The sequence below is a fragment of the Peromyscus californicus genome, unplaced genomic scaffold (genome assembly GCF_007827085.1).
Source record: "Peromyscus californicus insignis strain IS unplaced genomic scaffold, ASM782708v3 Scaffold_1__1_contigs__length_55948999, whole genome shotgun sequence".
NCBI classification, from domain to species: Eukaryota; Metazoa; Chordata; class Mammalia; order Rodentia; family Cricetidae; genus Peromyscus; species Peromyscus californicus.
Genome location: NW_026294492.1, coordinates 49,919,094 through 49,944,076, shown reverse-complemented (window position 1 = coordinate 49,944,076; position 24,983 = coordinate 49,919,094). Strand labels below are relative to the sequence as shown.

The 24,983-nt window shown below is 51.4% G+C and overlaps 1 protein-coding gene and 1 long non-coding RNA gene across 5 annotated transcripts in view; one reads left to right on the top strand and one right to left on the bottom strand.

Moving 5' to 3' along the window:
• Window positions 1-554: 554 nt before the first annotated feature.
• On the bottom strand, window positions 555-23,965 carry LOC128115786 (uncharacterized). Its single transcript, XR_008220290.1, has 3 exons — window positions 15,000-23,965; window positions 1,980-5,864; window positions 555-1,648 (listed from the first exon to the last, which is right to left on the bottom strand). It is a non-coding gene; the product is annotated as an uncharacterized LOC128115786 (long non-coding RNA).
• Window positions 14,424-24,983, top strand: part of Ranbp3 (RAN binding protein 3) — a 44,921-nt gene continuing 34,361 nt past the window's right edge. For 2 of the 4 annotated variants that reach the window (XM_052746832.1, XM_052746830.1), the window contains exon 1: window positions 14,551-14,854. In XM_052746832.1, coding sequence (XP_052602792.1) covers window positions 14,692-14,854 — 163 coding nt within the window. In that variant the 5' untranslated portion in view covers window positions 14,551-14,691. The other 2 variants (XM_052746831.1, XM_052746833.1) reach the window with 2 other exon arrangements.

Here is a 24,983-nt window from a genome sequence, read left to right as displayed (position 1 = left end):
TGTGGGACTGGCAGGTGAGAGAGATTTGTCCTGACTGTGGGCCAGGCAATAAAACTGTAGCTACATCTACCAGCATTCTCATGCAGACATCACAGGAGATATCTTTCTACTGTGAACTGGGCTTCTGGTGGGAAACTGAGAAACACATTCGTGCAGGATCTCTCTGTCTGTAAACCCACAGCTGTCTTTGAACCGAGGCTGGGCCCAGTGAGTAGAGTGCCTAGCATGCACCAAGACCCTGTTTGATACCCCAAGCACTCAAGCTGAGTGTGCTGACACATGCCTGTCATCCACCCTAGCAGGAGGCAGAGGCAGGAGGATGAGTTCAGGGCCAGCCTCAGCTACACATTGAGTTTCAGGCCACTCTGGGACATGAGCCCCTATCTCCATAATTACTATTCTGTCTATGCAACCATCAATTGTGTTGAGATTCTTGAGGTCTGAGCCAGATTCTGGGAGTTTAGGGTTTGACATTGTGAAGAAACTCGGTTCTCACCTCACAGGGCAAAAGGAGAGAGTTCATTTGTAGGGATAACGCCCGGGCTATCACCACCCGTTCACCATGTCCGAGCGAGGGGCTGTGGATTAAAAAATAAGGGACAAGAGACAGCGAGTCATTCGCCACGGCTGAATGCCGAGTGCCAGCCGAATGCCGTTTATTGAAAGAGGGAGGAAACCTTAAATACAGGCTTACAGCACAATGGCGGATCCCCGGAGGGCAGAAGTTTGCTACTGAATGTTCTACATTTTTGCATCTAAGCTGTTTACACCAAATGCAGGATACAGGAACAAAGAACCTCCGGTAGAATGTTAGGTGAGAAGGAAACCTGCAGGGAATCTGAATAGGGAGGACATCTGGTCAAGGTCGGCAAGCAAGGCGGCTGCCACTCACAGTGGGGGGCCAGGGCCCACAGGTCCCCCCTTTTTACTAAAAATGAGCTTCTGACTTAGGTTGCATGGGACGTCAGCAGGTCACCTTACCCGTCATAGAGACACCTGCCCAGGCCACACAAGTGCTCTGTCTTAGGTTGATGACCGCCCCCCAAGCATTACCCGTCTCTGAATACTCATTATCATACAGACTCAACCACGTGAGCTGTAGAGTGACTGCTGCCAAAGATCTCAAAGTGGCACTGGGCTTGCAATCTGTGCGACACAGAAAAGACCAACAGAAGTCCTAACCCACCAATAGCCAGGAGGCTAAAGGCAACTGAGCCATTCCCTTCTTAAACGAGCTTTACTGCAAATTGGAGTCCTTGTAAGGTGGTATCCCATAAGCAAATAGAACTTGAGTTTAAATAATTTTTACAACTTTCAAAGCCAATTTAAATGTATAAATGCAGAATTAAATTTATCATGCCCAATAAAATAAAGATTAACTAACTGTGGTAGCTACTTTTGCTGCCAGGGTCTCCATTGTCCTAGCTGTGGAACCCAATTATGAAATAGCCATCCCAGAAGCAATAGCAGCAGTGGCCACCACTGCTATAACAGCAACAACGGCAACAGCGATGTCAGATTCTCTTCTGGAACGTGTGAGCATCATCTGTGTCTAACTGCCATGGTCCACTGGCATGGACGCAGCTCCAGGAACACGAACCACCAAGGCCCATTTTTCTTGATCCCAGCACTACTTAGGCTGGCAGGTCTGCAAAAGAACAACTAAGAACCATAAAGAAAACAAAAACAAAAACAGCAAACAAGGAGCAGAACTAATGGTCTCATTAATGTCTACATTCAGGCTCACTTTTAAGGTATCTTCAAAAAGGCTAGATGAATTTCAGGAGGCCAATAAATGTTGCACAGAGCCATTCCTGAAAAGTAGGTACTACACCAGCTTGAAGAGGGTTGCAAAATGTGAAAAGGCTTAGCTGGCATGCTACTGTTAACAAATAGAGGTCAGTGACCTTCAGAGTTATCCTTAATCTCCAAGGTATGACACATTCTCAACATTTTTGAAAAAAGTTACCATACATTACCTTCTGAAGAATCCAACCATATGGCTACAGTTCCTAGGCTTATGTTAATGCTTGCCAAGGCTGGCCGTATTGGGCTCTCAATCCCCATTGGCATCAGAAGGGGAGAGTTTTTTATGAAGGCCCAATAGGTCTCTGCCATGTCGGGATTCAGCAGCAGCCACAGGGCGCACACAACGCTCAGAGACCCAAAGAGGAACTTCATTGTCCTGCGGAAAGACACAAACAGATCCCCGGGCCCACACCAACACCGGATCGGGTCCCCTTCAAGTGCCAGTAGAAAGATCCTTCCATCGTACCAGAGGATGATTTGCAACAGGAGCCCTCCAGTGCTTATCTGTGGCGGATACTCCAGCAGAATCCATCGATAAAAAATTTAAAATATATAAAACAAGGGAAAGAATAGAATGTGGAGAGGAGAGATGAGCCCCTAGCTCCCCCCTTTTTACTTTAGAAATATATGTTTTTAAGGTAAGATGGCAGCATTCTACTATAGCCCGTCCTTGAGGATTATAAGGAATACCAGTCTTATTAACAATAGAAAAGTCTTGGCAGAATTTTGAAAATCCCATACTGCTGTAGGCGAGACCATTATCAGTCTTTATGCATTTTGGCACTCCCATGTAAGCAAAAGCATGAAGACAATGATTCTTAACATCCTTAACCTTTTCCCCTGAATGAGCAGAAGCAAAAATTAGAGAAGAATATGTATCAATAGACACATGGACGTATTGTAATTTTCCAAAGGAAGGCACGTGTGTGACGTCCATCTGCCACACATGATTAGGTAAAAGTCCTCGGGGATTAACTCCCAAATGAGGAACAGGTAAAAATTCAACAAATAGGACATGATTTAACTATCTGGATGGCTTGTTCCCAGGTTATGCCTGTGTGATGACGAAGAGATCCAGCATTAAGATGATAATGTTGATGCAACTGAGTAGCCTTTTCAAAGGCAGAACAAACTAATGTAACAGCCATACGAGTAATGGCATCAGCCCTCTGATTACCTTCACTTAGAGGTCCAGGCAAGAGTGTGAGCTCTAATATGGCCCACATAAAGGTTATGTGAGCGGGGCCATATAAGTCCTTGCACTTGCAATAAATATTCATGAATGGGAGAAATGGATGGTTTTCGCTGGAGAAGCTGGGGAATGTACCCATAGAATAGGACCTGTTTGCCAAAACACTCCAGAAACAATCACTGAAGTCAATCACAATTAAATGCCAATGTTTAGGAATTGCCACAGCGGCAGGCAAGCCAGGTTGTGTTGCTCCCATGAGAATCATGGTTTTATTTACAGCTCTAAGATCCTGTAATAGCCTCCATTTTCCTAACTTCTTTTTAATAACAAATATAGGTGAGTTCCAAGGCGAAGTGGAAGGAATGATATGACCAGCATCTAACTGTTCCTTAACTAATGTGTTCGCAGCCTCCAATTTTTTTTTTTTTTTTTTTGGTTTTTCGAGACAGGGTTTCTCTGTGTAGCTTTGCGCCTCTCCTGGAACTCACTCGGTAGCCCAGACTGGCCTCGAACTCACAGAGATCCGCCTGGCTCTGCCTCCCGAGTGCTGGGATTAAAGGCGTGCGCCACCACCGCCCGGCCAATTTTTCTTTAGTAAGGGGCCACTGTTCTACCCATACAGGGTCATCACTTTTCCAAGTGATTTTTATCAGTTGTATAATTGAAGGCTGCTGTGCAGTGACCCCTATGGAAAAGACTCTAGTCCTCTAGTATCCCCAGGACCTCTAGTGACACAGCTTTTGTCTGTCACAGGGAGTGGGTCTCTTTGCAACATTTTCCCTAAACCTCTGCCCGGGCAGTAGCCTTGACTTTTCAGCATCTATTGTACAGGCTGTGTAGTGAGCACAGCTCCCATACCATCTAACACATCTCGTCCCCACAAGTTCACTGGAATGTCAGGTAGCACAAAGGGTTGAAAAGTTCCTGCATGACCTTCCTCATCCTTCCAATTTAAGAGTAGCCTGCTCTGTAATGGCGTCTGAGCTGTGCCAATACCTTGTAGGTTAGAGATGGAATTCTTAAGGGGCCAATTGGGATCTCAGGATTCTTGTGAAATTATAGATATATCCAGCACCAGAATCCAATTATCTTTCAATCTCAATCCCATATAATTTTGTTTTTAATTTTAGGCTGTTTATCATTGATAACTGTCAAAACATCTTTTCTCCTGTACTTTCAAAACCCCCAGTTCTACATATAGGCGCCATTTTGCCTTTAAAATATGAAAGCAATAATAATTGAGCAATTCTATCACCAGCTTTTGTTTCCATGGTCCTTTTTACATATGTCAATTATAAAAGCATTAAATACAATCTCTATAGGATTTGAAGAGGTAACTTTAGGCAATACTCTGGAGTATTTTTATAAAATCTTAAAAAGAGTATCTTTTTTTTTATAAATTCCAAGTAACACATTAATGCAAATAACCAATTATTAACAATGTGGACCAAACAATTTACCTGTATTTTATTTACTGGAAAAATAATTTTGTAACCTCTTTATCAGTAAGAGATTATTTTTTATGGGTTTATCTTAGCAACAACATTATTTAATAAGCTAACAACCCAATCCATTTCAGGTGTTATATTTCTATAAAATTAAACCAAGAATTTCTAGAAAGCAACTTAAATTGCAGAACCAAATTTTCAGTAATGATCAACAGACAAGAGGACACCTAATATATAGTTCAAAATTATGAATCTTGTTCCTTTAGTTTATCTACCATGAGAATCAAACATTCATCCAAACATTTATTAAGACAATCAAAAGAACAAAACATCCTTTATTCACACAGCATTGACTTAGCATTCAATGTCCTGACTGAAACCATTTTTCATCAGAAGTTAGGCCCGTTAAACTTTTAGGCGCTAGTCCCTTCCTGGGCCTCTGCTCACTTGGCAGGAGCTGAAGCTGCGGCTTAGCTTTGGCTCCGCCCAGTGCTCAGGCTCTAGTGCCCGTGCCTGGGCTCTAGTGCTGGTGCCTGGCCGGGCCGCGCTCCATCGCAGCTCCAACTCCCACGGGCGCTATCTCTTGCATGCCTTTGTCCGCCGCTGCCGCCGCTGGGTGCGCGCCCCGCACACACAAACTCCTGTTTAAACTTCCTACTCCCATGAAGGGACTACCTAACAATAATGAGTTATTCCCGCCATAAGGGAAAAACAGAAAAACATTTCCCACGAAGGGATCCTAAATATTGAATTATTCCCATTCTGAGGGAAAATTAAAAAACATTTGAACCAAAATAAGCAAACAGACAGCAAAACTTCTAACCTCTGTTCAGCCAGCAGCAATGAGGCCCACCTGCCGATTCTTTGTAATTCAGATGCTGCCGCTCTGTGCTGGCAGGCAGAAAGAGCTCCGAGTTTTAGCTATCCTGAAAATTCTACAATTGGAAAAAGTCTTTTCTTTCTCCATTACCACTGGGAAGAGGCTTTTCTCTTTCCTCCATCCTTCCTCTACAGGGCCCCAATCTTTAGGCCTAGTATCAAAAAATTTTTCCCCTTTTTACCGGGAAAATCCTTTTTTCTTGATTAAAATTTTTTCTCCCTTTTCTAACGGGAAATTTCCTTTTCTTCCCTCTTCTTTATTGGGAAGATTTCCTTTTTTATTTAAAATCTTCAGCTGTCTTGCCCTTTCTTAACTTCGGTGCCTTCCTGCTTCAGCAGTCCAATCAACTGACTGTGAGCTAGCTGCACCCATTTCAATACAATTCACCCGTACCTTTTTTCTTTAAAATGCTGGCCAGCCTTACCTTTCGGGTGTCCATCAGCTCGTCCCTTCTTTCTCGGATCTCGGTGGGACCTCCATTTGTAGGGATAACGCCCGCGCTATCACCACCCGTTCACCATGTCCGAGCGAGGGGCTGTGGATTAAAAAATAAGGGACAAGAGACAGCGAGTCATTCGCCACGGCTGAATGCCGAGTGCCAGTCGAATGCCGTTTATTGAAAGAGGGAGGAAACCTTAAATACAGGCTTACAGCACAATGGTGGATCCCCGGAGGGCAGAAGTTTGCTACTGAATGTTCTACATTTTTGCATCTAAGCTGTTTACACCAAATGCAGGATACAGGAACAAAGAACCTCCGGTAGAATGTTAGGTGAGAAGGAAACCTGCAGGGAATCTGAATAGGGAGGACATCTGGTCAAGGTCGGCAAGCAAGGCGGCTGCCACTCACAGTGGGGGGGCCAGGGCCCACATTCATTCTGTAGCCAAATGTTATCGGGGACTATGGGGTCCAGCCCCTAGATAGTCCCCTCCCAGGGTCCGGGAAGAATCTACAACCAGCTGATAATTAATCTTTGAAGAAAAATGAATCTATGTACACGAAACTCCTTAGTCCATACACTACTATTCTGTGTCAGTTCTCTCTCTACAAGCTTCTACTCTGCAGGGGATGTCACAGTCAAGCACTTCTCAAGGACATTGGTGTGAACACCAGTTTGGCTGTAGCCACAAAGCTGAAAACCTCTGCTGTGGGCTTAGATGCTATGTGATGTCATTCTTAGCCTTTGGACATGTAGAAGCCAGTGGCCTGTTTCTGCATCTCAAAAAGATTCACTGATAGCACAAGGATGTCAGTGACACACAGAGGTGAATAATGAATGATTGTCAAGGAGCTAAACACAGTCCGGGAGAATTTGGGTCTGGACCTGCCACATCCCAACTCTCACTGTCTGTTCACTGGCTCAGTCTGCTTACCATGTCCCCACCAAGATCCCCCAACGACACCTCCATCCAGTGCAGGGAACAGAGGGGCTACTTCAGTGACTATGTGATGGAGAGACGGGAGTGGGTGGAGGGTGTACGAGTCCTGCTGCACCGGTCCACCATTCCTCCTCAGATTCCCAACCTCAAGATTCTGAAGTGACCCTTGGCTCCCCCATCTCCCTTGAACAGTACACCCTTGTCCTGGGGGATTCTTGGGTTCAGGAAGCTCTCTACAGAACGAGGGAGCCCAGCTATGCAGGGCACAGTCTTGGTGCTGGCAACTACGGCGCCAGGAGATGTCGTCCAGACAGACTACAAGGCCTGGGCGAGGCCCCTGAGTGCAAGCATGAGGATGTGAGTTCGGATCCCCAGAACCCACGTGGAAGCAGCACTGGGGAGTCCGCGGGAGATTCTGACAAGAAGATAGAGGAAGGGGCTGTGTGATCCCAGGTCTGCCGTTTGGTCTCCACAACAGCTTAACAGCGGGGCTGTGGAGTGGGAGGGCACGGGGGTGCCGGGTCTGCGGGACGGGGATGCCGGGTTTGCAGGACTGGGGCAAACAGGAGTGCTGCGGTCTGCTGGATGGGGTGCTGCGTCTGCAGAACGGGGGCGCACGGAGGTACTGAGTCTGCGGGATGGGGCACACGGGGGTGCCAGAGTCTGCAGGATGGGGCACACGGGGGTGCCGGGTCTGCTGGACCCGGGGTGCCGAGTCTGCGGGGCGGGGGGCGGGGGGGTGCTGCGGTCTACGCGGCGGGGGCGCATTGGTTCCCTTGGGTAAAATGAGGAAGACGTCTGATGGCCCACACACGCAAAAACACACAAGCATTCACGCAGGTGCACGCGCAGGCGCTGACACCATCGCAGTTCTCTGCTGCCTCCCAGTGGTCACATGGGCAAAACGCTTCCCGGGACTTGTGAGGGCTTGGATTTGGGGTTCAGCAGACCAGCGGGTTCCACCCACATACCCAGCACAGGAGAAGGTGACGCAGGAGGATCACCCACAAGATTGTGCCAGCCTGGGCTAAAGAGTGAAACCCTGTGTCAAACAACCCGTGTGTGACAGTAAAGATCATTAGGCAGGTGTGCACCTGACACCAGGACTCGGGGGCTGGGGGAGCAGGGTCATCTTCCGCTACACAGGGATGACAAGGCCAGCCTGGGCTACATGAGTCTCTGGCTCAAAGAAATGATAAAAATTAATAATAATAATAATAATAATAATAATAATGATGATGACAGTTTTTCCACAAAGGAAGGAGAGCTGTGTCTCTGTCCTCAGTAGGAGCTAGCCTCACATGCTACACACAGCCACTGAAGATGAGCTGTATTGATTGACGCATGTCATACTCAAGATAAACGGGCCCCCGTTTCTGGATGAGGAGAGGGCCAAGGAATTTGGGCCATTTCTTTTTTTTTTCCTTTCCCTTCAATCCTTTCTTTTTTCTTTTATTGGAATACTGGTGGAGGTGAATGGAGAGCCTGTCAGAGGGGAGGGCAGGCCCGAGGGGCAGTAGGTCATAGCCTCCTACGGCAGAATCAACCCCACAGTGTGTGGTGGTTTGGGGGGAAAAATGGCTACCTAAAGGGAGTGGCACTGTTAGGAGGTGTGGCCTTGTTGGAGGAAGTGTGTCACTATGGAGGTGAGCTTTGAGGTCTCATGCTCAAGCCATGCCTAGTGTCTCAGACCACTTCCTGTTGCCTGCAAACCAAGATGTAGGACACTTGGCTGTTTCTCCAGTATCATATCTGCCTGCCTGCATGCCACCTTGTCCCACTGTGATGATAATGGGCTGAACCCCTGAACTGTAAGCCACCACCCCCATTAAATGTTTTCCTTATAAGAGTTGCAGTGGTCATGGTGTCTCTTCACAGCAATAGAAACCCTACCTAAGACACAGTGCAAACTTAGCTGGACCCACAGCTCCTGAGTCTCTCAGTGTCCTCAAAAAGTCCCTGCTAGAGTCTACCCAGCAGGTCACAAGGAGTTGCTGAACGTGATGTGACAGGGCTTCAGCTGCACAGAGATCTGTTGACACAGAACCATAGGGACCGCAGGATTGTTGTCAGTTTCCAGGTCTCATTCACCCCTTGGTATTGTGTGGCTGGAGGGAGAAGGTGCCCTCGGTACAGTGGCCATGCTTGGCCACTCCCACTTCCTGTGGAGGAGGCAAAGCCAGGCTTTCACCTCTGTAGACCAGCTAGTATTTAAAGAGCTATCTTTATCATTTTTGTTCATATGGGGGTGTGTGTGTGTGTGTCTCCTGTGGAGGCCACAACAGGGCATCACCTCCCTAGGAGCAGGAGTCACAGACAGTTGTGAGCTGCCTGATGTGGGTGCTGGGAATGAACTCAGGTCCTCTGCAAGAGCAGCCAGTGCTCTGCACCCCTGACCTGTCTTCCAGCCCCCTTTATCTGGAAGTTAATAGCCTGTTTCCTTGTTTAGTTTCACCAAGGTCTACTTGTTATGCCGTGGGGGCTTATTATTTTATTTATTTTTGTTTTTTGTTTGAAATGGTGTTTCAGTCCGTACCCCTGGCTGGCCTGGAATTCACTCTGTGGACCGGCTGGATTCAAACTCACAGAGCTCCACCTGCCTCTTGCCTCCTGAGTGCTGGGATTAAATCATGAATGTGCCACCTATTTTAAATGACAACACAAAGACTCCGAGTCGAGTCAAGCTGCAAGGCTCACACAACAGCTGAGAAAGCATGGCATGGTTGAAAGTTCACAGGGTCAGAGACAGGGCAGAGGCAGGAAAATCCACCCAGGGCTGTTGGACAGGCCAGATGTGAGAGGATGGGGCCAAGGACACAGCACCTGCCTGGCCCTTGTGTGGTCTTGGGTTCAAGACCCTGTAGTACCACGAAGGGAAAGAAGGGTGGCAGGAGCTGGAGAAATGGGTGTCTGGTGAAGCATTTGGACCTGAGTTCGAATCCCCAGCAGCCATGTGAAAGCCAGGCGTGGCCTCCTGTGACCCTAGCACTGTTGGGGGCCAAGGCCTGCTGGTTGCCAATGTAGTGAGGGATACTATCTAAAGTGAATAAGGCAGGGACAGAGCAGGACCCCGCATGCCCTGCTTTGCACGCACACTCGCCATGCACACACATCCACACTTACATGTGTGCCTATGCCACACGTACACCAGGGAGACAGACAGCTGTGTTGTAGGCACACATCCATAGTCCTAGGAGTTGGGAGCTGAGGCAGGAGGATTGCTGCAAACTCCAGGCCAGCCGGAGCTGTGTAGTGACTGTCTTTCCAAAACAAAAACAAAAACAAAAACAAAAACTAAAAGAACAGAACAACAACAGCAACAAAAAACAAAAACTGGGTGCGGTGGTGACATCAGGCTAGGTCTCTGGAGGTGGAGGCAGGAGGATCATGGGCATCCTCAGGTCAAAGCCAGTGTGAGGTCAGCCTAGGCTACATGAGATCCTATCTCAAAAATTTGAAGAGTTGTGGGGCGGGGGGAGAAAGAGAGAGGGAGAGTGCGAGAGATTGAGATTTTCCATACTAGAAGTTCTGGAAGTTGGAATCACCGGTGTGTGCCTGTGACTCCAGCACTCGGGAGGATGAGGCAGGAGGATTTTGAGTTCATGACCAGACTGGACTACAGTATGAGTGTCTCCCTGCTCTCCAAGTCAGTAGGAGTGTCCCTGAAGATCTAAAATATGCAGTAAGCTGCTTTTAGGTGTCTAGTTAACAGGTGAAGGTGAATTTAGGCCTGGTTTTCCATCCTCCCTTCCTCTTGGGAGGCAGAGGCAGGAGGATCTCTGTGAGTTCCAGGCCAGCTTGGTCTGCAAAGTGAGTTCCAGGGCAGCTAGGAGTACACAAAGAAACCCTGCCTTGAAAAAGAAAAAAAAATTTTTTTACATTTGTTTGTGTGCGTGAGAGAGTGTGTGTACACATTGTGTCTGTGGAGGTCAGAGGACAACTTTCGGGAATCAGTTCCCTCCCTCCACCATCTGGGCCCCAGGGATCAAACTCAGGTCCTCGGGCTTGGCAGCAAGCCCCTTTACCCGCTCAGCAGGCTCTTCCTTGCTCTGCAGTGCAGGGCATTCAGCCCAGCACGCTGTGCAAGCCATGCCGGCTCTCTTGCGAGGTCAAAGACTGCCATTTGTTTAGATGCAAGGTCTCTCAGTGGCTTGCAGCCTGCTGGCCCTTCCAGCCTGGCTGGTCAGGGAGCCCCTGGGAGCCTCCTGTCTCCAGCTTCCTATAAAACTGCTGGCCTTGACTTTATGTGAGGCCTGGGGATTTGAACTCAGGTCCTCATGTTTGAAAGGCAAGCACTTCACTGACGGCCGCATGCACACTCATGGTGAGCACTACTACTTAGCCACGTGCAATGCACGGACACACACACTCACACACATCCCCAAATGCTTTTATGATTAACCGCGGCAGTGAGAGTGTTGCTGTGTGAGGGGCTGGCTGAGAAGTCACCATGGAGTCAGGAGTCACCTCCCATCTCACCTCTGGGAGGAGTGCTAGAATGACACATGGGCTACTGCATATGGCTTCGATGACGCGGGTGCTGGGGATTCAAGCTTAGGCCCTCACCCTTGCATGGCTCCAGCTGAGCCGCCAGCCACAGCCTTCAAGATTACACTTCATACAGGGTTTCCCTAGCATTACTTCTTTTGACTTTTTCCCCTTTCCATGCAGTAAAAACATAAATCCTTTCTGAACTTGAAAGCCAGGATTAGCCCCTGGGTCTCAAGATCATGACCTCGTCCAGATCTTACTGAAGAAGCAAGAATTGCTGAGACCCTAAAAGAGTTTGAATAAGAATGGCCCCCATCGGCTCATACATTGAATGCTTAGTCATCAGGGAGTGGAACTGTTTGAGAAGGGTTGGGAAGTGTGGTCTTGCTGGAGGAAGTGTGTCACTGGGGTGGGCTTTGATGTTTCAAAAGCCCATACCAGGCACAGTCTCTCTCTCTCTCTCTCTCTCTCTCTCTCTCTCTCTCTCTCTCTCTCTCTCTCTCTCTGCTGGGGATGAGGATATAAAGCTCTCAGCTACTGCTTCAGCGCCACACTTGTCGGCTCTCCGCCATGATGATCATGGACTAAGCCTCTGAAATTGTAAGCAAGCCCTCAGTTAGATGTTCTCCTTTGTAAGAGTTGCCAAGGTCAGCTGGGCGGTGGTGGCGCACGCCTTTAATCCCAGCACTCGGGAGGCAGAGTCAGGCGGATCTCTGTTAGTTCGAGGCCAGCCTGGGCTACCAAGTGAGTTCCAGGAAAGGCGCAAAGCTACACAGAGAAACCCGGTCTCGAAAAACCAAAAAAAAAAAAAGAAAATTATAAATTTATAAACTCAAGTTCCATTTGCTTTTGGGATACCATCTTACAAGGACTCCAATTTGCAGTAAAGCTCGTTAAGGAAGGGAATGGCTCAGTTGCCTTTAGCCTCCTGGCTATGGGTGGGTTAGGACTTCTGTTGGTCTTTTCTGTGTCAAACACACAGATTGCAAGCCCAGTGCCACTTTGAGATCTTTGGCAGCAGTTAACTCTGCAGCTCACACATGATTGAGCCTGTATGATAATGAGTATTCAGAGACCAACCTAAGACAGAGCACCTGTGTGGCCTGGGCAGGCGTCTCCGTGATGGGTAAGATGACCTGCTGATGTCCCACACAACCTAAGTCAGAAGCTCATTTATTAGTAAAAGGGGGACCTGTAGGGTCCTGGCCCCCATTTTGGGTAACTGTTGCCTTGCTTGCTGACCTTGACCTTGACATCCTCCCTATGCTAATTCCCTGCTGGGTTCCACCCTCCTGAATGCTTAAGGGAAGTTCCTTGTCTGTGTATCCTGCATAATGGGCGTTAACAGCTTAGATGCAAGATTGTGAAACATCGAACTTCTGCCCTCGGGGGTTCTCCCATTGTGCTATAAGCCTGTATTTGAACTTCTGCCCTCCGGGGTTCTCCCATTGTGCTGTAAGCCTGTATTTAAGACCTCCTCCCTCCTTCAATAAACGGCATTCGGCATTAAAATAAAATAAAATAAAATTTATAAAAAAGTCTGATCCAAGTTGACTAAGTCAGTCTGCATCAGTTCTCATTCTTGTCTCTTCACGAAGTTCATTTCCCTGTATGACACCTTCAGGGAACTCATGCTCTTAGTCTAGATTTCCAAGATTCCTGAGCCTGCTACTGTGCATGGGACAGAGCCTGGAGAGCCTGAAGAAGCAAATGAAGGAGGCAGAGAAACACAGGCCGTTTGGAGACAGGGAGTATTTCAGAGCCGAGGAGGCCAGGCCTGAAGATGACGAGAGGTGAGTAGAAATAATATCAGAACCAACTCTGTTCAACACGATCATGAGCTCAAGGCGCTCATTTATAGAGTTGGGAGAGGAACTCTGTGGCAGAGCCTGCCTAGAATCCCGCACTGTGGGGCTGCAGTATCTTACTAGAGTGATGGAAAACTCGGTTCCATCCTTAGCACTCTGAAAGCAAAATACAAAATTAGGGCTCTGTAGTAAAAGCACTTGCTACTCTTTCAGATTGGGATCTCAGCACCCACATAGTTGGCTTACAGTCGTCATCCACAGGCCAGTTCCAGGGCATCCAACATCCTTTTTTTTTAAGCTTCTGCAGTTACTACACACACTTTCAGGCATAGCATTCAAATATGTAAAAATAAATCTTTTTTAAAAAATTTACAAAAGCCAGGCTGTTGTGGCACACGCCTTTAATCCCAGCACTCAGGAGGCAGAGGCAGGTGGGTCTCTGTGAGTTCAAGGTCAGCCTGGTCTACAGAGTGAATTCCAGAACAGCCAGGGCTACACAGAGAAATTGTCTCGAAAAACCAAAACCAAAATCAAAAAACTCTAAAAAACAAAATCTTGGAAACAAAACCAATAAATTTGTGTTGCTGTTTCACACCAAACCAAACCAAACCTACATTGCCCATGGGTTTTTGAGTGTATTTTTACTGAGGACGGGCGACCAGCCGCCCACATTCTCACACACACATTTACAGATGTAACCTCGAGGCCCAGTTTTTTTTTGTTCTTTTTCTTTTCCTTTCTTTTTCCATTTTTCGAGACAGGGTTTCACTGTGTAGCCCTAGCTGTCCTGGAACCAGCTTTGTAGCCTAGGCTAGCCTCGAACTCACAGAGATCCTGCTGCTTCTTCCTCCCGAGTGCTGGGTTAAAAGTGTGCACCACCACGCTCAGCCCTATGCCCAGACAAGTCTAGTAGTCTGCTTCCTTGGCACAGCCTGTGTCTGAAGCCTGGGGTGACCTGACTCTGCCTCTTCCTCGACCTTCCCACAGGGCCTTGAAAGCCGTGCGAATGGGACTGGCTTTTGACTCGGGGAAACTGAGGCGCGAGGTACTGGGTTACTCCTGCGTGCGTGTGGAAAGCGCCACGCGGTCATAAGGTGTCACTTAGAAGTCAGCCTCGGTTCACGCCAGAGAAACAAACAGGGAAAGTGGCGGGACCGAAGTCAGCACCTTAAGCAGCGGCGCGGAGCTCGTGCGCATGCGCAGCGTTCGGACACCCTCCCTCCTAGCATCCTGCATGCCAGGACCTGAGGAACACGGGCGAACTGGCGTTGCCTGTGCGCATGCGTGCTGCGCTAGCCGCGCCCCCCCCCCCCCCCCCCGCGGGCGGGAAGAGGAGGCGGGCGGAGAACCGTTAGTGCGCAGGCGCGCGGCCGGAGCGCGAGCCGGTGCGAGCTGCCCTCCTCCTCGCCCCGGCGTCGGCTGGTGGATTGCGCAGGCGCAGGAAGTCTTCGGCAGAAAGCAGGCCGAGCCCGGGGGCCGGGCGCGGGGCCTTGTGGGAGGGCTTAAGGAAGTAAAATGGCGGACCTGGCGAACGAAGGTAGGGGAGGCGCCGTCGGAGGCCAGCTGGCGGCGGGCGGGCGGGGTACGGGAGGTCCAGGGAGCCCCAGAGCCGAAGGGTGAGCGCCTCAGACTGCGCGAGGCCGGCCTCGTCAGGTCTGGGCACCCGGCGGGCCCCCCCCCCACCATGGCGTCCGGTTCCCGGCCCGGTTCCTCGCGGCAGCCCCGGCTTCTGCCTCTGCCCGGCCTCGAGTCTCCTGAGCCCCGTCGCGACCGCCACCCGAGGCCTTCTCGCCTCTCACGCCGCCCCGGGAGCCCAACGGGCCGGAGCCGCGGCTCCACGGCCTCGGGTAGGGCGAGACCTCAGGCCTGCTCGCCGGCCCAGCGCGCCACGCTCCCTTCCCCGCCCCCCTCGCCTGGGGCCCGGGCCTTGGTCCCCGGCCTGGCCTCAGGCCCTCCTTCCAGTCCTCCCACAAGGTCCTCCACCATTCCGACCTGTGGCTTGCATCTCGAGCTCTGCTCAAACCCGAACCTGGCGCCCATATTCCCGCCACTGGCTTCCATGCCCTTTGGGGTGCACCTGATAATCTCCCCCCCTCCATTTAAGCCTGGTCACCTGATCTTGAAAGTCCCAACTGCTTCTGTACAACCCGTTTTTATTTTTGACACGTGATACCCTTCCCTGTGGCGTTTGACACCCCACTTGAGTGGTGTGAATATAGTAAGGCTACCCAATGCCACAGAACTTGCACCCCTCTTCCCACCAGGCCCCCACGTCCTTTGGGGTGCAGCTCACATCCCCTATTTTAGGCTTGGCCACCTGATGTGCAGGTCCTAATTGCTTCTGCACACCCCCTTTCTTTGCCCTGTGAGTCCTCCCCGGTGGGGCCCTGAACCCCATCTGAGCACTCTGGACCATGTCACACTTCTCTAGACTCATAGTCAGTCCCCCTGCAGCCTGATGCCCTCTGATGTTCTCCCTTGGGGGCTGCTCCTGGGTTGTAGTTTTGGGACTTCAGAGGTCTATTTTTAGCCCTGTCCTTTCTCCCTGCACTACTGCAGGCAGGCTAATAGCAGCAGGGACCTGGTTCTCCACCATGCAATATTCCTTCCTGCCTGTGACATGTGGCCTGAGGCTTCTGTAGAAAACCCAGGGATGTGGGGTTCTTCCGAGAGCCCACTTGGCCCTGGTAGGGGAGGGCGTTGGGATGGTGCCCGGAGAATGGAGATAGTGTTTACACCTGCACTTCTCAGTCTCCATCCAAGCCTTGAAAGGTAGGTGTAGGTAAGTCGCCTGAGTCACATCAGGAGGCAGGCCTGTGTGAACCAGGGTGGCCTGGGCTAAGGAACCTTGTGGGTGGAGGCAGTAGGGGGACCAGAGAACAAGAGATTGGTGTGGCATACTCTGTGGATGTGTTTTAAACCCATACTTTCTTTTAAAACTTGTTAGGGTTTTATGTTTGGTGTATTTTGTTTTGTTTTTGTGTTTTTGAGACAGTCTCATATAGCCCAGGCTGTCCTCAAACTCACTTTATGGCTGAAGCCAGCCATGAAGTCCTGGTCCTCATGCCTCCACCTCCCAAATGCTGGGGTGACAGGTGTGCAGTACTGCATGGGGCTAGTGTCACTGAGATCTCCTTTGGGGTTGGTAATGTCCTGTCTGCACCAGAGTCCCCTCCCAGAAAACTGGTCGTCTCTCAACCTGCCTTCCGTGATTGTCAGTGGGAACCTCCCTCTTAGCCCAGAGCCACCAACACTTTGCATGGGATGTCTTTCCCTCTACCTCTTCTGCTGCGCCTGAACCAGAAGCTAGAGTGACCCTCCTACACAGGCTCTCCCTCCCTGACCCACTGTGCTCCGGCCTTCCTCGAGCCTGGATTTCCTGTCTGGAGTACCACCTGCCCCCCAGCCCATCCTGATGGTCTGCTTTTCTTCATGCTACTGTGCTCTTGAGGAATTCCCTGGCCACCTGTTTTCCTTGGTGGCCACCTTTCCTGTCCCCTCTGCCCTGTGTTCCCACCGCAGCTGTCAGTCAGCAGTCTAGGTCACGCTCTGCTGGAGCTGAGCACTGCCAGTGCAGGACCTTTCCTTCTCCATCACTAGTGGGCCCCTTGCTTCTAGAGCAGTGCTTGGTACAGAAGCCATCCAAGAGCTTCCTCTTCCATGAGAAAGGAGCAGGGAGGGAGTTTATTGGTGAGGGTCCTCGCTGAGAGGGGCCTTGGAGCAGTTTGGATTTGCTGTCCTCTGGGGCTGTGTTTTCTTGTGGCTCCCGTACACACTGTCCGATGTGTTGTAAAACTGAAATGGAATGTTTGTACCTAGGAAGGGCTGTGCCCACCTGCTGTTTTGTCCCCAGACAAGAGCCCCGTCGAAGTCAGGTTCAGGATGTGAAATTTTTGTGCCTTAGATCTGTCGTTTCTGAATCAGTTACTATGTGTTTCCGGAACACTCCTTCTCTTGGTCATGTTCCCAGCACGGCGTTTGATGTTTTGTCACCTTTGTAAAGTAGGTGTATGGTGTTGGTTTTTGTTTTGAAACAGTGTCATATAGTCCAGGCTGGCCTTGAAGTTGCTGTGTAGCTGAGGATGACCTTGAACAGCTGACCCTTCTGCCTCCACTTTCCCAGTGCTGGGATGACAAGTGTGGCTGACATGATGCTGGGGATGGAGCCCAGGGGTGTGCACACTAGGCCAGCACTCAGCCCCTTAGCGTTGGCTGTTTGCCTGGGTGTTTTGAAGCTATGGAGTACCTACACCGTAGTCATGAGTGCTGCAGGGCTGTGGCTCCTGCCTTTCCAGGCCCAGATCCTTAGTCCTTCTTTCCTCCCAGGCCCCCCTCCATCCATTTCATCTCTCTGCCCTGAGCCATCTCATCTCAGGCATTCTGAGGTAGTGGCCCCAGCACTCTTCAGTCCATAGATGTTTGATTTCCAACCAGTATGGTGCTTGGGTAGCCCCATAACCCCAGATCTCTGGACCCCTGGATCCCTGCATTGCCAAGGGCAGACCAGGTTGCAGAGCCTTGCTCTGTGCAGCTCAGGTGAGGTGTATCTGCTTGCATGTAAGGAAGCATCCTCAGTTGTAGTCCAGTGCTGCATCCTGCAGGCTGTTGTTGCCATGGTAATCTCATAGAAGGACCAGCAGCTCTCACAGTCCTTCTATGGAACTTCTGTAGTTCATGGCTTTGAGAAGTCCTCTTGCACTGCTTCTCTCCTGGGAGAGAGACAGACAGAGGCTGGAACAAGGCTTTCCCACACTCTGCATCCTGTTTCAGTAGTCCCTCAACACTGGACAGAAGTAGGGTGAAGACAGTTTGATTGTGGTGTGGGAAGGGAGATAGCACAGAAGAGTGGCACCCAGCAGGACCAACAGTGGCTTCTAGCTGTTCAGTTCCTGGTGGGGCTGTGTGTATGCATGGTGGGAACCAGGAGCCACCTTGGACTGGACAGGGCTGTCCCGTGCATTTTAGGTTTGGCACTAAATGCACTAGTGTGGCCAAATGCACCTACTGAATGCTAGTAGCACACCCCGTCTTTAGTCTCCTGCCCCAGGGTGGTGACTTCCTAAAATACTTCCATACATAGCCCCACCCTATGGGTTGGGGTAGCTTCAGGGTTATCTCCCAGGTCAGTCCCACAGGTGTCAGGATGGCGGGCATAGGCTCTACCCTAGAGTAAACCAGGCTAATGCTTTTACTTTGCCCTGAACTGAGGCCTCAGTTTCCCCACTAGCAAAATGGGAATGCAGATTATGGCCCTGTCTCATGGCGCTGTGAGCCTGTGGTAGTGAGTGCTCACTGGCAGCTGGTGTTCCAACCCTGAACCACCATTTCAGACATGGGCAGCAGCTCCGAGGTGCATTGGGGGATGGGAGAGGAGAAAGGGGGAGGAAAGAAGGAAAAGCACTGGGTGTGGCTTGGTGGTCTTAGGTCCATTCACAGTGTCACATGGGTGGATGGAAGGGAGGAAGTAGAGTGAGTCCTCCCTGAGATGACCCTGGCTAAGTGGCTCATGGCAGCCCAGGAGGCACACCTCTGTCCCCTGTATCCTGTCTGCATGACCTGTAGCCCAGGGCTTCTCAACCTGGGCATCGTGGACAGCTGGGGTAGGCTCCTTGGTTGTGGAGGGTGCTGCCTCAGGCATTGCAGGTGCCTGCAGCTCAGGTGTCAGCGGTGGCCTCAGAGTTGGGCCTGGAGTCTGGCCTCTCTTACTCCTCTCATGTCTTACATCTGACCCTTAGGTCAAAGGAAGAACACAGGGCTGTGTGCTGGCTTAGAAGGATGACAGGTGTCCTGTCCTGGGTGTGTCTTGGGACCATGTGCCTGGCCTTGACTCTTGCCGCTCTAGCAGAGGTGGGGAGGTGGCAGAGAGGCTTTGTGATGATCGGGCTGCAGAACCGTTAACCTCTGAAGACAGTGGCGGGGTGGCAGGAGCCAGTTGAACCTCCTCTGTTCAGTGGGACTGAGTTGGAGTGAGTGGAGGCAGGTGAGCTTGGAGAAGCTGGGCCCAGTGGCCCAGGCCTGTTATCCCAGCTCTTGGGAGGCTGAGGCAGGAGCATCTTAGTCAAGTTCAGACCAGCCTGGGCTACATGCTTAGTAATTTCAAGCCTAGCCTGGGCAACTTAGCACGAGCCTGTTTCAAATTCAAAAAGGAAAAAAGAGAATGTTTAGAGTGGACGGGAAGGGAAGGGCAGGGAAGGTACAGTGATTTCCAGATTGGCGGGTTCAGGCACAGGGCCTGCCTGTGTGGGGAGACGGGTAGCTCTCCAGGGTGCTTACTTGCCAGCCACTGGCCGCCACTCCAGGTTGGTTACAGTGGCACGGGCTCCTCCGCCTGTCCTAAGGGCATTGGTCTCTGCTTCCTCTGCATAGGCTCCTCCTGGGGTTGCCCTCAGTGCAGTAGAGAGAGGCACCCCACACTCCTATGTGCCCAGAGCACCCAGAGAGCTTAAAAATCTCCAGGAAGGCAGAGTGGAGCTCCACAGACGGTAGTTGTCACCTTCCCCAGGGTCCAGTGGAGGGGCCGCTCACTCCCATCGGGGCTTCTGTGCGTCTTTTTAATTAGGAAGCAGCCTGAGATTCTGCAATTTCAGGGCTAGCTTCAGGTTTCTGATTTGTTTTGAAAATGAGGAACTGGTCTGGGCCAGCTTGCACATTCAGGGTTTGCTGGGGCTGGGGGACAGCTGCCATCCCTTCCCCAGAGACTGAGGACTTGTGGGCACCTCAGTGTCTGCTGCGCTTCTCCCTCCACGTGGGCCTGGCCTCTCTGGCCTGGTTGTGTGCTCCCTTAACTTTCTGAGGGTCTGTGGTGACTGCAGGGTACCATCTGTCTTGTTTTGCCAGCGCTCAGAGGGCAGCAGCCAACAGGCCTCACCGCTTCCAGGGTCCCAGGACCACTGCAGAGCTGCAACCTTATAATGACCTCACCCAGCTCCTGCCAGGTGGCTGGGACAACAGGCCTGTGCCAGCGGACTCAAATACTTAACTGCTTTTAAAGAGTGTATACACGTACACAAACTCACACTGGTGAGCACTTGATTAGCGGATGCAAAGGCCCTGGGTTCACTGCCAGCACTAGAAAAGTTGGTCACCTCTTAGCACCTTCTAGATGCATTTTAGTCCTTACAGGTAATTACAGCCTGGAGTCATGCACTAGCATGGCACTGGGTCCTACTGCTGAAAAGCTTGAGAACCAGGGTGGCGCCTCGGTGTCTGGGTGTGTGTACTGTCTGCACCCCAGGGCGTTTTGCCTGGGCCCAGCCAGCAGGCTCCCATCGTATCTTATTTCCTGCATCTGGATGCTAGGCAAGAAGAGGAGCCAGTGGTGGGGTTGTGGGACAGAACCATTCTGAGTGACCCCGTGGAGTGGGTCCTGCTGGCCGCAAATCTAGATGCTCATGTTCTCTCTGCTACACGGGGACAGGATGGGGCTGTCACTGGGGCTAGTGTAGGATGATTGGTGGTGACTTCTGTGGCCTCTCCTCCCAGAACATCAGCCACACCCACTCACCATCTGTCACCAGAAGAACTAATCCCTTAAGGTCCAGGATCACTCCTGATAGAGAACCAGCATGTTAGGGGAGACCTGGTCATCCCAAAGATCTGCCCTGCAGAGGCCATGGCAGAGAGGGAGAGAGGTGTTGACACTCTGGCTCTGCTGGGTGATGCCATCTGCCCTGGTCAAGTCTGATTGGGACAGGGACCTGACCCCATTTCTTCTCGTGGTGTTGACCACATGTGGTGGAGCTGGGGGTTGGTGGCTCTCTGGTCCCGTGCTTTGGGTGGTGATCCTCCCCATCTCCACCTGCCACGCCCACTAAGTGCCATGAGCCCTGCATGGCAGTGAGTTAGTTGATGGAGACACACCATGGGGACAGCTGCCTGCCAGCCAGATGTGAGGTGTCCTGCCCTCCTTTTCGGTGCCGTGGCTGCTTGGAACTCTGTCAGTGTTGGGTGCCTCCAATGTCAGGGTGCACCCTTCCCACTGCCTGGCACTGGCCACCACAGTGTCTCCTTCCGTATTCTAGGGTGGCAAGCTCTACCTACTTGTCATTTCGTGGTCCAAGGCTCAAGTGACTGCTATGGCAATGTCCCCTTGCATGTAGCGTCTGTGCACTTGCTTGGTTCTGGCTTCCCTAGTTAGCCTGGCACCTACAGCTTCTCAGCTTGCCTTCCCTCAGAGTCTGCCGCAGGCCGCTGGGATTGCCAGCCACAGCATTGCATCAAGCATATCATGGTTGGCCACCTGAAGGCTAGCAACTGCCTTTGCATGCACGGTTTGTGCTTCCAGATGCCCTCAGTGTTTTGTCGTGTGGTCTTGGGTGTGATTGCAGTGACAGGAACTGATGCTGCCTTGGAGCTTGCAGTGGGTCACTGTCCTCAAGCACTTGAACACAGCTCTCATTTACCCGTCCCTGTTTCAGACTCACCCAGGATCCAGGTGACTGAGGTAGCCTTGGACATACCCACACTCCCACTACCAATCCTAGGCAGCCGCCCCCACACCGTGTGTTCCAGAGGCCTCGGGTTTCCTTCCAGCTAGGTTGCAGGGGCTTTCCCCGCCAGCCTTCCTCACTTTCAGTTCGCCATGTCTGTGTTAGGCCACACAGGCCACTTTCTTGTGTTCGCTAGGCTGGTGGACTCCATGTCGCTTCCCTTTCTTCCCTTTGTGAGCTCTCTGGGGTTTGGCCAGACTCAGAGTGGGTGGGCTTTTTCTAAGCTGTAGGGACAGCAGGATGGAAGAGGTGACATGTGGTGCATCCTTCTCAGCATATCCTGTCCAGGAGCTGAGCCACTGGGCACGGTGTGCACTCACCCCAAAGGCCAGTCTTTGCTGCCGTTGGTACTCCTGTGGCCAAGGCCTCCTGGACCCTCAGTAGTCGGCCACACCAGTGCAGTGACGTTAGCCACGAGTGGGAGCGACAGGTGCTCCACGTGTTGGCCACAGGTCTTGTGCTCCTCCTATGTCCTTAGGGAAAAAAAAGAATAGAATTGAAAGCCAACCAATATGTGAAAATTCATCATTGGATTTAAATCACACCTGGAAGGTGGGGATTGGGGTCTAGTGGAAGGTTTTCACATGGAGCACAAGGCGAAATCATTCTAGAAAATTAGATGGCATGGAGAGTGCATTACCCAAGCAGTGCCCCTGCCAATACCTCTATGAGGACAGCTGGGAACTTCCAGAGAAGTCACAGAAAGATGTTTCCAGGTGCCACTCTCCCTGTGCGGGGCTTGGAAGCCTGAGACACAGGCTGAGGCCTCCTCATTCTCCACCACGGAGATCACGGGACCAGCACTGACAAGTGACGATTTTTACTGCAAGGGGTCGCCTCTGCCCAGTGCAGGTTTGTTCACACGACAGCCGACTGCTGGCAGTTGTTGCCGTCCGCACTGGATGAAAGTGACTGGTGCTGGGCCCAGGGTGCTGGAGGGATGCTTGCCAATGGCGTTCAAGGATAAGAAGGTGGTCGCATAGGGTGTTGACTTGCTGACAAGGTGCTGAGCCCTTCAGTGGCTGTCCAGCTGCAGTGGCCGCCTGGCAAATGAAGCGCCATCAGGAGGGAGGAAGGAAGTGTGGGCTCCTGCCTCCTTCCTTCTTCCTGTCTTTGCCATGCTATGGAGGACCCAGGCCCCAAAGCTCTTCCCAGGTGTTTGTCCTCTAGGGTATTTTGTTCCAGATGCCACAACTCCAGAGGAGGATACAGGGTGGCTCACTTCCTTGTGGTCACAGCTGACACATTGGTGAAGCTGGCTGTGCAGAGCCAGTAGCAGCATGGATGAAGTGCTGGAGGTTTGAGGGAATCCCAGAGAGGACATGTCTGCCGTGGATGAACGGCAAAGGCTACAAGAAGACTCGAGAGCACTGTGCAGCTGACTACCTGGACCAGGCCGGCCCCTCACTCTCCTTTGAAGTGGGGACAGTGGGTTCAAACCAGGCCTTGAGGCCAGGGCACATGGATAGGAACAGCTTCTTCCCATCACCACTCCAGATGCAGAGTCCGCCAGCCCAGAGCTAGGTTTCTTGCCGGAGTGACTTGGAGGTTTGTGTTAGATATGTGGCAGATGTGAGTGCTGTGGCCATCAGCCCCTACTGGCTGGCATGCAGGATCCTCCCAAGCTCCTGTCTGGGCACTGACATCATCCTGCAGCTGCCTGCCAAGCACCTGTCCTGTGTGCTGCGAGAACTCCTGTCCTGGGGATGTGGGAACAGTATCTACTCCTTCCTCACAGAGGAAGGTCCCAGTAACAAATTAGAGGAGGACCAAGTGTGTGATCCCAAAGCAGCTTCCCCAGCCTGTGAACTCTGTCCTCTCCAGAGACTCAAGCCCTCCGTCATTTAGGGCAGAGTTGCATACAAAGTTGAGAGGAGGGTCTGGTGTCTCAGATGAGGGTTCAGTGACCTTCCTGTAGCCTCCTGAGCTGTGTGTCAGCGGTGAGCATGCTCACGGGGTCTGAGACGCTCATGAAGCCAGCAGCTGTTTTGCTAGGAGACTGTAACAGCTGTGAAGCTCTGTGGTGCAGAGGATTCAAAGCTCACTCCTGTCTACCAGCCTTGGGGTTCCTGGTGCACCTGCACCCTCTCCTCTTACCTTACTCTGTCCATAGCCTGCTTGCTGTACTGCCCTGTGGACTAAAGCCAGGGTGTTTTTTAGTGCTCTATCTGCATGTACGTTTGAAGGCCAAAAGAGGGCATCAGATGGTTGTGAGCCACCATGTGGTTGCTGGGAATTGAACTCAGAACCTTTGGAAGAGCAGCCAGTACTCTTTAACTACTGAGCCATCTCTTCAGCCCCTTATTTTTATTTTATTCTTTTCGAGACAGGGTTTCTTTGTATATCTTTGCGCCTTTCCTGGAACTCGCTCTATAGACCAGGCTGGCCTCGAACTCACAGAGATCCACCTGCCTCTGCCTCCTGAGTGCTGGGATTAAAGGCGTGCGCCACCACCGCCCGGCTCTTTTTTTTTTTTTTTTTTTTAAAGAGATGTTTTAATTATGTGTGTAGGTTTATGCATGTGATTACAGTGTTGGTAGAGACTGGAAGAGGGTGGGTCCTCTGGCGTGAGCCACCTGATAAGGGTGCTGGGGACTAAATCCTGGTCCTCTTAAGAGCAGGGCCCGGCCACTGAACAGCTCTCCAGTACCTTCAGTTTTCATTTGAACTCAGGACAGCTCTTCAGCGTGTGGGTCCCACGCCTGCCAGCAAGCATCTTACCCTGCTGGGCTATCTGGAGAGCCAGCCCTGTTTGATTTTGAGGTAGTCTCATGTCTCATGTTGCCCAGGCTGGTCTTGAACTCCTGATCCTTCTACCTCTACTTCCCAAGTGCTATTAGGAGTGCAGGTGTGTGTGTGCCAGCACATGTGGTTTCTGTAACTTTGTGCATGTTAGGTGGATGTTGTACTCCTGGAGCCACGTGCCCTGCCTAGAGGGTGAATTGAAGGTGTCATACATTGGTTGACATGCTGGCCACAGAGCTGTTGGGAGCTTGGAAGGCTGGCTAATACAAGCCAAAGACACCAAGGGAGCGCCTGTCTGTATGGGAGGCAGTGTTGGCTTCGAGGGGTGATCCTGAGTCCCCAGGCAGACAGCAGGGACCCGTTTTCCTAGTGGAGCTCACACCCTGGTTACTCGGAGGCACGGTGGCTTTGTGTATCTGTCACACCTGTGGCCTTCCTAAGGAAGGTCTGGATGGTTCCAAGTTAGAACCAGGCCAGGGTGGGTCTGGTGTGCACTGGTGTCACCTGCTGAGTGCATCCGAGTGCTGTTGTCCCCAGCTGAGCATGCCTCTGAGCTCCTTGAAGTTGTTGCTTATCCGATGACTCTCCTTCTCTCACCCTAGGCCCTGTCCTTTGTGTCCAACAGATCCCTGGAGCAGCCTTCCTGCTGTCCTAGAGAATACATACCCATCAGTACTGAGGGGCTGTGGTGGGACTGTAGTCCCGGGGCTAGGTGGCAGGGGCAGGTTTCTGGTACAGACTG